The 12,396-nt window shown below is 63.2% G+C and overlaps 1 protein-coding gene across 1 annotated transcript; it reads left to right on the top strand.

Annotated features, from left to right (window-relative positions):
* Positions 1–1,049: 1,049 nt before the first annotated feature.
* Positions 1,050–6,827, top strand: LOC116863255 (voltage-dependent N-type calcium channel subunit alpha-1B-like). Its single transcript, XM_032850742.1, has 4 exons — positions 1,050–1,358; positions 1,455–1,900; positions 2,870–2,975; positions 6,684–6,827. Exons 1-4 carry the CDS (start codon positions 1,050–1,052, stop codon positions 6,825–6,827), a joined length of 1,005 nt encoding a protein of 334 aa, XP_032706633.1.
* Positions 6,828–12,396: the final 5,569 nt, after the last annotated feature.

The raw sequence follows: 12,396 nt of genomic DNA, 5'->3' as shown, positions 1-12,396 counted from the left end.
CCACGTTGGGCCATAAGGTGACAAGCATGACAAAAAGTGTGCATTGCGACCATGGGAGGGAGGAAGGATGGAAACAGTTTGTGTTCCTGAAATGGCTCGCTTCATGCCTTTTTAGTAAGTGAGGTTAACACTGTACCAGGTGAGAGCCGGCTTGAGTTGCTTACATCTGAATGCATCCTGAGCGACACACCCCATGGGGCCTCCCGAAGTCTGTTCCCCACTCACGAGCCAGAGGGATTCTTCCAGAACGGGAGTCATGATGACCTCTCTGCACAGAACTCTTGCCTGACTTCCCATCACACTCAGACAGACGGATTGCCCCTGGGCCTCTGCGCTCCATGCTGGTCTCCCTTTGCACGTCTCACTTCTCTACAACATTCAGGCGAATTCCTAACAGAGGTCTTCCCGACTTGGTGCCACCTGCCATCCTTGTTCCATTCTCATGGCACTCACTGCCACCGGGTGCTGCCTGCAGGGTTGATCTGCTCTCCTGTACAGGTGAAGGGGACAGCATGTGACACTGGCTTTATCCCCTCACTCATCAGGAGTGATTGCAGGAGGCTTATCTGTATGTCACGAGGACCCAAATGAACAAATTGTGTGTGTGTGTGGAGTGGGGTAGTGTCTGTCATTCCTTGTGTAAGAATGTGAGCTCCCTGCAGGCAGAGCTGGGAGCCTCGTGCCTGGCATCTAACAGGGGTTTAGTGGAGTCTCTGAATGGATGAACGGTGGATGGGTGGATGGGTGGATGGGTGGATAGCACACAACAGGCTCGCTTCAGCTGTTATTGAATGGATGGTGGAACGAAGCAATCTCTCGGCTGAGATGTTGGAACCCCTTCAGTGCGTGTTGACAGGAAGGTCTAGGATATGACTGAGGGCTGAGGGGCCCCAGGACAGAGCTGTGCATCCTGAAAACCCAAGCCCAGGAGTTGAGAACATGGTCTGTGAGGATGTCCAAGACTCTGAAAGGATGGCAGGAGAGGGCCCGGAGCCAGCATCCTGGAGGCCACTGGTCCGCAGCAAGGGGAGTGAGGTGTGGAAAGAAGCATGGGGAGCCGAGGGTCTAATTCTCCGCAGTTTGGGCTGGAGCTTCGCATGGCCGGTAACGTCTCCAGCTCCTGGGGTCAGAGGAGGGGTCCATTGGGGCCGCTCAGCTCAGCGGCGGTCCGTCGAGGACTCCCAGCCCCGCCCGGCTCCCGGGCGCCCCTGCCGGGTTCGGCATCCAGCCAGGGCCCGGCCGGGCACGAGACGGGACGCGCGGACGGCGCACGCTCCCCGGCTGGGCTCAGCCCCGAGGCCGGGGGGCCGAGGCGCAGCCCAGAGCGCTGGCAGCCGGGACCGGCCGCGGGGGACAGGGCGGGGGCGGCCAACTGGGGGCGGGGCGGGTGGCGGTCTGGCGGGCGGGGCGAGCGCAGATTGGCCGGGCGCCGCCACGTGACCGGCCCCTTATAGGGCGTGGTGCGGGCGGCGGAGTCGGGTGCGGCGGCGGGGCCGGGCGAGGTCCGGTGTGGGTCCCGCGGCTCCGCTGCTTCTCGGCTCCGAGCGCCTGGCTGGTGCGCCCCGCGCCCTCCCTGCCGGGGCCGCCGGGCCGGGGGATGCGCGCGGCGCCCGGGAGCCATGGTCCGCTTCGGGGACGAGCTGGGCAGCCGCTATGGGGGCGCCGGTGGGGAGCGGGCTCGGGGCGGCGGGGCGGGCGGCCCGGGCGGCCCGGGCCCGGGGGGGCTGCAGCCGGGCCAGCGGGTCCTCTACAAGCAGTCGATCGCGCAGCGCGCGCGGACCATGGCGCTGTACAACCCCATCCCGGTCAAGCAGAACTGCTTCACCGTCAACCGCTCGCTCTTCGTCTTCAGCGAAGACAACGTCGTCCGCAAATACGCCAAGCGCATCACCGAGTGGCCATATCCTGCCGGGGGCCGGGCCGCGCGGGGGCCGGGGGACCGTCCGAGGTCGAGGGGACGGGGACCCGGCGCGGCGGCCGGCGTCCGCGCCGGGGCGGGTCTGGGAGGGGCGGCCTGGGCGGGGGTGGCGGGGGGTGGGGGGGAGGCCGGGGCTGGGGCGGGTCCCGTGCGGCGCCCAGTGGCCATCTTCCCCGGGGTCGGGAGGAGGGTGCGACCTGGGGAGAGGCTGATCGGGGACGCGGCTCTCGGCGAGGAGGGGGCGGGGCGGGGCTCCGGGACCCTCCGCGCGCCGCGTGTGCGTGTGTTTGAGTGTGTGTGCGCGCGCGCGCGCGCGTGCGGTCGTGGTGGCGGCGGCTGCGGGAGCGGGATGGACACTGGGCGGAGCCCCCTGTCCCCGGACTCGTCCGTCACTCCCTTGGTGTGGGTGCAGAGCGCGGGGCCCGCCTGGAGGGCACCCGAGGGCGAATCCGCGTCTGTGTAGGTGTGAGCACCGTGTGGAAGCGAGCCGGGGCGCGTGCCTGGCTGCAGGTGCTGGCGTGTGTGCGGGCATTACAGGAACCCGGTGCTGCGCGTGCGTGCGTTCGGGGCTCCGGGGATATGTCGGTGCGAGTGCCCGTGGAGGTGCATGTAGCTGCGTGCCTCTCGGCGGGGGTGTGCGCCTGCGCGGGGTCCTTCCTCCAGCCCCTCGGGTCGTGGGAGCCGCGCGGCGCGGGCCGGGGGCGCTGTCCGCGGTGCTGACGGCCGCCTGGACGCTCCGAGGGGCTGCCGCCCGGACCGCAGAGGCTCCGCCTGGAGGCGGCCCCCGAGGGGAGGGCGGGAGGGCGGGAAGGGTGGGGAGGGCTTCCGACCGGTGGGTCTCAGCCCCTCCGGAGGGGGCCGGGCGCTGGCGGCGGCACGGCGCGCTGGGGGCTCGGCCTCCTCGCCTCCCCTCCCCCTTGGCGCCTCCCGGCCGCTCCTTAACCCACGCACTCCGTTTGAGTACATGATCTTGGCCACCATCATCGCCAACTGTATCGTGCTGGCGCTGGAGCAGCACCTCCCTGACGGGGACAAGACGCCCATGTCCGAGCGCCTGGTGAGTGTGGTGGCGGCGCGGGCCTGAGGGCGGGGCTGTGGGGTGGGGGGGTGGCAGTCTGTCTGGTTCCGCGGCCGGCTAGGATCTGGGGCTCAGTTCAGCGTCCTCCGGCTGGGTGATCTCTTCTTCGCGGAGGAAGAGCAGAGAACCTAGGCGGCTGACACCTCCTTCAGGGCTAGAGGACTGGGGTAGCCCGCTCCGCCGCTGATGGGAAGCGTGGCCCGAGAGAGACCGCGTTAGCCAGCAGCTGTCTGCCCTGGGCCGCTAGCCGCCCGGGACCTCAGATGGGCTGTTCAGTTCCGCGACCTTATGCCGGATCCAAGAAACCAAGTGAAAGCTAGGGTGGGGGAGGGGCATTCGTAAAGGCCCAGGGAAATGTCAGGTCTGGGAGCACCCGCCTTTCTGGCTGCCCACCCTTTCCTGCAGGGCTGGGATCGTCTTTGGTCCCTGTGGTGTGGTCTTGGGTCTAGGGACTGTCCACCTGTCCTTCAGAGTTGTCTTTCCTGGCTCTCCTTGGAATCCCTTCGCCATGCCCCCCCCCCATATGGGAAGCGTTCTTCCCAAACAACCTAAATCATTTTCTTTCTTTCTTTTTTTTTTTTGTTTAAGATTTTATTTATTTATTTGACAGACAGAGATCACAAGTAGGCAGAGAGGCAGGCAGAGAGAGAGGAGGAAGCAGGCTCCCCGCTGAGCAGAGAGCCCGATGCGGGGCTCGATCCCAGAACCCTGGGACCATGACCTGAGCCGAAGGCAGAGGCTTTAACCCACTGAGCCACCCAGGCACCCCCCTAAATCATTTTCACCCATTCCTGTCAAGACCTCCACAGATCCCTGTGGAGTCCCTGTCGCACATGACAGTCAGAACTCCAGGGCAGGGTCTCTGGAGGGGCAGAGGGTGATCTGGACCAGTGAGCCTCATTTCAAAGGTGAGGCTATGTCCCCTAGCCCCCAGTCTTTCCTCCTGACCTGATCCCTTTGTCTGGGCTCAGTGTAGGCTCTTAGGCCTGAGGGCAGGGAGAAGAGCAGGGGCAGGGGCCTGGAGAAGGGGGTCTGAGGCCCTGCTGGAGAGCTGCTAGGGGTCCTAAAGTCCCTGAGAGACAGCCCAGCCTCCCCTAGGGGCACTGGGAATGGAGAGGAGAATCACTCTTTCCTTGTACCCTGGCAAGCAATTGGTCCTCTCCACAGTTTCTTTCCCTAACTTTGGTGGAGATAGACAGGAAGTGCTACTGGGACAGTTCAGTGCTTAGCCCTGAAATCCCCCTCCCGGCCATCACAGGCCCAGGGCTGGAGAAGGGAAGACAGAGGAAGGCTGTTTGGGGGTGCTCACACTTGGGCAAGGCATCAAAAGAAGGCAAGGAAGTGGACAGCCAGGGAATGGGAGGCTTCCTGGAGCAGTCTTCTGCAGGCCAAGGGTTTGGGTTGTGCGAGAGGAGGGGTGTGAGGGCAGCTCAGCTGTGCCGCCAGACACGAGTGGGTGTGGTCCTTGTGGGTGCCTCTTGCCTCCTGTGGAGCCAGACAGGGGTGGCTGGCTTCCTGTGGGCCCCTTGTGCAGGCTGGTGTTGTGCTCGTGGTGAGCGTCTGTTCTGAAGGCTGGAGAAGAGAAAGTGAGAGCAGGGAAACTCTGCCAGGCCCCAGGGTGTGGCCATACCTCCAGGGAAGTCTGGCAGGGGTAGGGCCAGAAAGAAACGGGCCAAGAGTTGGTGGGGGGTCGGGGGGCAGGGAGGCTGGTGTACAGTGGTCAGTCTTAGGCTTGTCCCTGCTGGGTAGCAGGCTTGAGTGCGCCAGCCAGACATCTGGGCAAGTCTGAGCTCCTGCCTCCAGGTGAGGGAAGGTTTGCTTTGTGTTGGGGGTGGGGGTTGGGGCTATGGGGAAGACAAGCAGAATGTGCCCAGCTTGGGCCTGCTCTAGAGGCATGAGGAGCCCTTGCTGACCCTAGCCCTGTGTGCAGACATAGGCCTTCAGACCCTTAGTGGAGAGAAGGCTGGAACACAGAGCAGGGCCTGGAGAGGAGGCTTGCTGGGGTAAGAGGCTAGGTGATGCAGGTGCTTCCTTGTTTTTCAGCCTGGACTGGGATGGGGCCTCTACAGCTCCCTGTCTCTGGGGGCTCTGGCTCCCAGCACCCATCCCCTGCCTGAGCAGCTCGTAGCCAGAACCCCTAGCTGGCAGTCCCACTCCACCATCCACCAAGCCCCCGGCTGTCTCTCCACCCAACCCTCCCCAAGCCGCTCCTCAAGAGTGGGGCTGGGGGAAGAGCAGTGATGAGAGAGTCTGGGGTGGGGCTGCACGGCATCTCCCAGCTCTTGCCTGCTCTTTTGTGTGGCCAGCAGCTTTCTGTTAGGATGTGTTTGCTCAAGTCAAGCTGTTTCCTGGGCCAGATGTCAGCAGCCCCGTTTCCTTGAGGACAGGGGACCCTCCAGAACTAAACTAGACCTAAAGCTTCTGGGCGATTATTCCTGTCATGAGTCAGCATCTGGGTAGCAGGACGGCAGGGCTGAGCCATGATGGACACTGGGCTGATGGGGCCCCTCAGGGAGGTCACTTCTGCCATGCACAGCTGGGAAGGCCCAGGCAGAGGGGACACCAGGACAGACGGGGAGAGCTCTTGAGGACCAGGCTTCTTGGGGGAGGAAGGCACAGGTCACAGGCCCTCAATGGGAGCTGAGAGCGGCTGCTGGGAGCCACTCTGGCACTCCCCGCCCCTGTAGCCCCGTGGTGGCCAGTCCTCGGACCCTGCAACCCTGGCCCCTCTCAGGCAGGGCCAAGCTGCTGTCTGAAGGGCAGTCCCTGTGGTGGCTCCCCGAGGGCAGACCCTTCCCCTGCCCAGTCCATCTGCTCTTTGCAACAGCGGCCCTGGTGCACAGGTGTCTGAAGTTAGTGCTCAGGCTATTTCTCATGCTGACCCTCCAAGTACAGCCCCTTGCTCCAGTTCCCTGGGGCCCCTGTGCACCAAGGTTCTCTCACCTTCCCCATGTGAGTGATGCCTGGGTCACTGACCACACTGGCTGTGCCTGTGTCCATGGGCCACCCTCCTTCTGGAACCCTGTGTTTCCCACCTTGTTCAGCACCAGAGGGGGCCGGCCCCAGTGCATGCTCTTGGTGGAGAGACAAGACTGCTTTGCTCACCCTGTTCCCTCCACCTGGAGCTCCTTTCCTTGCTGCCTGGCTGGATGTCTTGCCCTCCAGAGTCTCCCTGAGGCTGGGCTGTAGTTGCCCCACCAAGATCTGAATGTGTGTGTTGTGATTAGCGCGAGATGTGTGCTGAATGAATAAGCGGGTCCTGGGCTGCTCTCTAGGGAGCTGGGACTTTATCCAGGCAACTTCGGCAATGGTTGGAACCCAGGATCAGACCCAGATCACCTCTGGGTTTGAGAACGGCTGTTTCCAACCAACTGTGAGCCTGCAGCCCAGTTCCTTGACCACCCCGTGTCTGTTTCCTTTAGAGCAGTGGATTGCCGCTGGGTGGATTGCACAGCCCACAAGTGCTGTCAGCGGGGCTTCCCCTGCTGCAGGGCCTCCCAGGACCCCTCCCCGTTTCCTGTTAGGACAGCAGGGCAGGGGAGCAAACGACAGAAGTGCCTGGTCGGGGAAGTGTGGCTGGCAAAGTCGAGCGGAGGTGCGGAGCTGGGGTGGCGTGTTTGGTGCGGCTGCCGCCCTGGGCCTGCCGAGCTCGCGGGCGGTGGCGACCCTCTCTCCGCTTCTCCTCAGGACGACACGGAGCCCTATTTCATTGGCATCTTCTGCTTTGAGGCGGGGATCAAGATCATAGCTCTGGGCTTTGTCTTCCACAAGGGCTCCTACCTGCGGAACGGATGGAACGTCATGGACTTCGTGGTGGTTCTCACCGGGTAGGCGGCCGGGGCGGGCTGTGCCCTTGTGGGGGGGCTGGGGCTTGGGCAGCAACGTCCACGCCCGGCCGTGGTGCATGCGAGGCAACGCGGGATTGCCAGCCCGTGTGGGCTTGGGCTGTTGCCCTGTGTGTGGTGATCTCGGCTGAAGGGCGGCTCCCCGGTTCCCGCTCAGGTGTAGCTGCTCCCGAGCAGAGCCACGGGTGGGCTAGGCCATGGGCATACCGTGGGGGCGGGGGCTTGAGGCTCTCCCTCGGCTCAGCTGGTTCCCGCCGAGGAGCTCCCGGCAGGCGCTCGGTGCCCCGCTCGCCTGAGCTTGTCAGCCCATTTCCTCGGTTCCTGGCTCTGGGATGGTGCCCAGTCAGCGTGGCCTGCCCACCACTTTTCTCCTCAAGTGGACCCTGGTCATGACCGCTTTGGGGTTCCCAAAGCCGCCCAGGAGGTCTAGAGGTTGACCTGGGGACGGGCTGGGGGCCGTGGTGCAGGCAGAACGCTCTCGCCCTTCGGGGTCTCAGTCTCTGTGTCTGCCTGGCGGGCCCCTCCTCTGGCCAGCAGGCTGAGGGCCGGAGCTGAGGCCTTGCTGCTTCTGCGCTGGGTGCGGGGAGCGGGGGAGTGCTTGGGGAATTTGCTCCAGAGGACCTGTTTGCACAGCCCAGGCTCCAGGGGCCCCAGCCCAGGCCAGGGACGGCAGTCTCTTCTTCCCTGGGGCCTCAGTGTCCCTGGAGAGGCTCAGCCCAGATCGGAGAGGAGGGAGCAGGCCCCGCTGTGGCCCAGAACCGTCCTTCCCAAGGACTGATCGTGCCCAGGATCTCCATCCTTGTGCTATCTGCCCAGCGACCCCCTAACCTGCCTTGGTGTGGGTGAGCACACGTGCGGAGGTGGTTTGGGCGAAGGCACAGGAGGGAGGAGGTGACCGTGAGAGCCTGGGTCTGGGGCTCAAGCTTTACAGGCTCCCTGCAGGTGAGAAGACACAGACTCCCCCGAAGAGCCTCTGGGCTCCCGGGCCAGGCTCTTGGGGTGCCTGCCCTATCCCGGGGGGCCCGCTTCCCTGTTTGTACAGCTGCTCATGGCTTGGCCTGAGTTCTGTGCTGGCGCTGGGCTGGCCTCCCACCTGGTGGGTGTCTCCTGGAGGGACGTTGGGCTTGTCCCAGGCCCCTCTTGCCTTGTGCTTTCCCTCGGGGCCGGAGCCTGTGGCCCTCACCACCCTTTTACCGGCACCGATGGGACGGGTGCCTCTGAATTCCAGATGAATGGGTTTTATGCACAACTCTCAGATTTTCATTCCATGTTTCATGATGACTAAGAAGGGAGGGGAGTGGGGAGCCTTCTCCGGGGAGTTGTGGGGTTCCAGCAGCAGACACAGGGGCACTCCCTGTTCCTGGCGGGTGTGGTGTTAGGGCGGCATTTACCAAAAGCCCCTGAGGCCTTGTGGAGACTGGCAGCCATCCACGTGCCCCCCCATCCTCGGAGGGCAGGGCGCTCACCCCCCCCCCACACCCCCATCCCCCGCAGGCACTGGGGAGGGTGGCCAGGAGTGTCGCTGCTGTTTACATTGCTCCCTCTCTTGAGGTGTGAGTCCCTGAGGACAGGAATGGTGTCTTATTTTTCAGGGCGTCCCCAGAGCCTAGCTTGGGGCGGGTCCCCAGGAGGGGTCAGACAGTGTCTGCTGAATTGACTAACGGGTTCCTGAGGTGGCGGGTGCTTGGGGCTCGGCCCTGCCTACCAGGAGGCGATCTTTGATGCTGAGGGCTTGGGCTTCCGGGGTAAAGGCAGGGAGGCAGAGGAGCCCCCACTCACCCCGTGGCAGGACCCCTGATCTTCCGATAAGCTCGTCCTGATGGGGGTCCAGAAAGCTGGCCCCTCAGTGAGGGCTGGGAGAGACCTCCTGAGGGGAGAGCACTCCGGGCTGCCCTCCTTGGCCTGTGACATGCAAGAGAAGAGAACGTACCCATCTTCCTGGAAGCCCCAGGGAGAGGATCCCACAGGTCCTGAGACCTTAATGCCGGCCCCTGACCCTACTCTGGGGATCCCTCCATCTGTCCTCGTCTCTTCCCTCTCCCTGATCGTCCCTTACTTCTCTCCTGCCCTCTGTCGTCCACCACCCCCAACCCCGCCTCTCTGCCTCTCTGTCCCTCCTTCCCTCCTTCTCCCCCACTTGCCTGGTCCTGTCTCCGTATTTCTGATCCTTTCTCTCTCCTTTGTCCTCTCTGTCTCTGGTTCTTTCCCTTTCAGTCTTTCTCGCTGACTTTCTCTTTTCGGCCTCATTCTGTCTCTCTTCTGGGATGCAGAGTGTCTACTCTCCATGTCTACAGGAGGAGGGCTTGGTGTCCAGGCTCCTGTCTCTGCACAGTGTCCCCAGAGGTGGCTGTAGGCGGGGAGGGGACCCCAGGTGGGGAGGGGCTCCCGCGTGGGCCTGGAGTCCGCAGGGGACCTGCTCTCTTGCTCCTGCTCACAGCTCATGGGGACGAGGGGACCTGGGTGTGTGCGTGGGTGTCTGTGGTAGGAGGAGGCCCCTGGCCCGTCTCGGTGTGTGTGCTAGTGGGGGTGGGGGGCAGGGAGTCGCTGGATCTAGCCCCTCCCGAGCGGCAGTCCCCGCGAAGCCGGGGACTTCTCATTACTTTGTTGTTTTTAATTAGGGTTTACTTAATTGGTGCTCAGAGGGCTGGAGGCCCATGGCGGGGAGGGGAGGGACTCTGGCTGGGAGGCCGTGTTGCTTGGTGAAGCCCAACTTGTCCCTCGAGGCCCGCTGGGGTCCCTGTGCTCCTGAGGCTGGTGTGGGGGTCATGGGAGGAACCCCCAGGCTGGGATGGGGATTCCACCCCTGCCTCAGGGAACCTTCTTTCCCTCAGATACTCACCTGTAAACCAAGCCTGGGTTCACCCTTGGCACTGGGGTCCCGGCATCTAGTCCTGGCTTCACGGGAATGAGCTGAGGGTCTGTCCTGCCTACAGTCTGTCTTCTGCCCTCTTGTCCGGGCGTCTGTCACTGGAGCAGCCCTCTTTTGAGGGCATCATTTGCTGACCACTCATCACTTATTTATGCAAAGTTTGCTGAGCCTCTGCTGGGTGCTGGGGACACAGCGGTGAACCAGACCACGGAGCCTCTGCCCCGTGGACTGCTTTCCGGGGGGCACGGTCTCTGCAGCCCTACCCGGTTTCTTCTTAGTGTGAACAGTCTTCCTCAATTGTCACCCTTCTTTTACGTGTGAGGTTCCATTGTGCCGTCCCCCCGCCCTGGCCCTAAATCTAGGCTCCATAAGGACCGGTCTTGACTGGCCACTTCCTGGCTACATCTCCGTGCCTGGGGTAGGGCACCATGAAGATCAGTCTGTGAACGGAAACCCCTGCTTCAGTCCCCACGGGGAAGGGCAGTAAGGAGTGTGGCATGTGGGCTGGGAGGCTGCCGTGTGGGATGCTCAGAGAAGTTCTCCACGATGAGTTTGGAAGGACAAGGGGTGAGCCATCTAGACGCTCAGGAGGCTGTGGCTGGAGGTGCCAATGCAGGACACAGGGGTCCTGATGGTCTTCTGAGCCCAAGACGAGACAGGATTCCTGGGGGAAGCTGCCCATTTGAGCCCAGGGCCCCGAGTCTGTAGGTGGGGACTGGCCAGCGAGGTGTGTGGAGAGGAAAGTGGGTGGTGTTTCTGGGAGGAAGAGCCCTTCTTGAACAGAAGCAAGAGGCGGCTGTGCAGCTGAGTGAGCGTGGCGTTAGGTTCTTGACGAGGACTGGCTGGGAGGGGCTCTCGCAGGGACGGAGAGGGGTGCGGGGTGAGCCTCTGGGGGCAGCTCTTCTTTCCAGGGAGTTTTGTGGCAAAGCAAGGCAGAAAGCTGGGGCAGTGGCCGGAGGGAGATGAAGGGGCAGGAGGAGGACTACGGCCTGTGCACTAGTCCCAGAGGCGAGGACAAGTGGAGGCTGTAGACGGGAAGTGCTGGAGAGCCGTCCTAGGTGGATGAGGGGAAGTGGGATCCAGAACCCTGGGCTCTGTGTCTATTGGCCTCTAAGCAGGAGGCGGGGGAGGGACTGGTGGGTGAGCAGGCAGGGCTGGTGCCCAAGGACTGGGGAGATGGAGAGGGAGAGAATGAAGGGGAGGGAGGGAGGATGGCTTCCCTTGGCCGGCATCCAGCGTCCCCTCTGCCTGGGCGTCCATCTCGGCACACGTTCCCTCCTCCACTCAGTGTCTGGCCGTCTGTGCCCTCACTCACTTGGACGGTCCTTGCCAAATGCGCTAGTTGTTGGGGACGTGGTGGTGACACGGAGGCTGCCTTCTCTGGGGGAGACCGTGAGCAAACGGTGTGTGCCACGCGGGGTGGGGACGTGCAGGCTGCAGGTGGGACACAGAAGGCCAGGGGAGCCTGTGGATGAGGCTTGTCCTTTCGTGGGGGTTGGGCAGGTCCCTCAGCAGAGGGGCAGGCATGAGGAGTGGGACTCAGGGAACTGGGAGGAGGGTGGAGGAGGTGAAGGTGCAGGAGGCCCCAGGGGCTGCTGGCAGGCTCAGAGAGCAGGGCTGGTGCTGGGGTGCAGGGTTGGACCCAAGGCTTGGTAACCCTGGGGGATAAGGAGGGGCCGTGACGGGATGGAGCTGGAGGGAGCACTGGTCTGCTGGATTGCCCACAGGAAGCCCTCTGGCCCCTCCCTAGTGTGGCACCCCCATCTCAGCCCACCTGTGTCTGACTTCCGGATGCTGTCTCTTGTCACTGTCTCCCCCCTCCCAACCCCCTCGGAATCCCCACCCCCACCTCGTCCTGAGGGGTTGGTTCCAGCTGGCAGTCAGGGCAGGGGCAGGGTGAGGTCCCCACAGACCCCAGGGACATCTTCCTGCTCGAAGAGAACCCAGAGTCCCCAAGCCCTGAGTGTCCCTGCTCCCGTCATGGCCTCAGCCTAGTGCTTTCCTTCCTGGTCCTAGGGGACAGCAGAGAAATGTGTCCCAGCTCAGGCAGTTGGCTTCTCTAGGGGACATTTCCAACCACAGCTTCTCATTTTACTTCAAATTAAACTGGGATTTCTTTCCAGGACATGTAATTAGAGCTCAGGGTCCTGCCTCCCTGGACTGGGCCTCCTGTGGGAAGAAGAGAGCGGGGAGCAGGCAGCATTGCGTAGGGAGGAAGTTTGGTCCTGGGCTGCCCTTGGCCTCTGGGAAGCCTGCAGCTTTGTTCGGTTGGGGTGTGGACAGGCCTGCATCCTGGTGCTGAGGAGGCCTGGTGGACAGCAGCGGGGAAGGTGTGAGAGAGTGCTCTGGGGAGCCAAGTCCAGAGGACAACTGCCCTGGGCCCAGAGGATCCAGCAAGTATGGGCCATGGCGAGCTGTGTGTGTATCCCACTGTGGGGACCAGGGAGCTGGGCTTCCCTGCGGATGACAAGTGACTTCACACCTGAGTATGGAGTGACCCTGTGTCTGGGTTTGAGATGACAGAAGACACCGTGTCCGAGTGCCCAGCAGCACTGGGTTTGGACCTGGGCTGCCCCCACTGTGTGTGTGCGAGCTCTAGACACAGGAGCAGGGTCCCGCTCAGCCATTAGAGTTAGCCCCATATGGGGTCTTCCTCCTGTGACTGTGATCCTACTGGGGGGGGGGG

This window comes from Lontra canadensis, unplaced genomic scaffold (genome assembly GCF_010015895.1).
Source record: "Lontra canadensis isolate GAN:19392208 unplaced genomic scaffold, GSC_riverotter_1.0 scaffold766, whole genome shotgun sequence".
NCBI lineage: Eukaryota > Metazoa > Chordata > Mammalia > Carnivora > Mustelidae > Lontra > Lontra canadensis.
The sequence above is the reverse complement of the archived record's forward strand: the minus strand, read 5'-3'. Positions and strand labels throughout refer to the sequence as shown.

What these genes read in the sequence shown, in the direction of transcription:
- LOC116863255 (XM_032850742.1), top strand. Translation starts at nt 1,050, where the DNA reads ATGGGGAGCCGAGGGTCTAATTCTCCGCAGTTTGGGCTGGAGCTTCGC. An exon ending in GACCGGCCGCGGGGGACAGG is followed by an intron (nt 1,359 to 1,454) that starts GCGGGGGCGGCC and finishes GGCCCCTTATAG; the next exon opens with GGCGTGGTGCGGGCGGCGGA. An exon ending in CGCCCATGTCCGAGCGCCTG is followed by an intron (nt 2,976 to 6,683) that starts GTGAGTGTGGTG and finishes GCTTCTCCTCAG; the next exon opens with GACGACACGGAGCCCTATTT.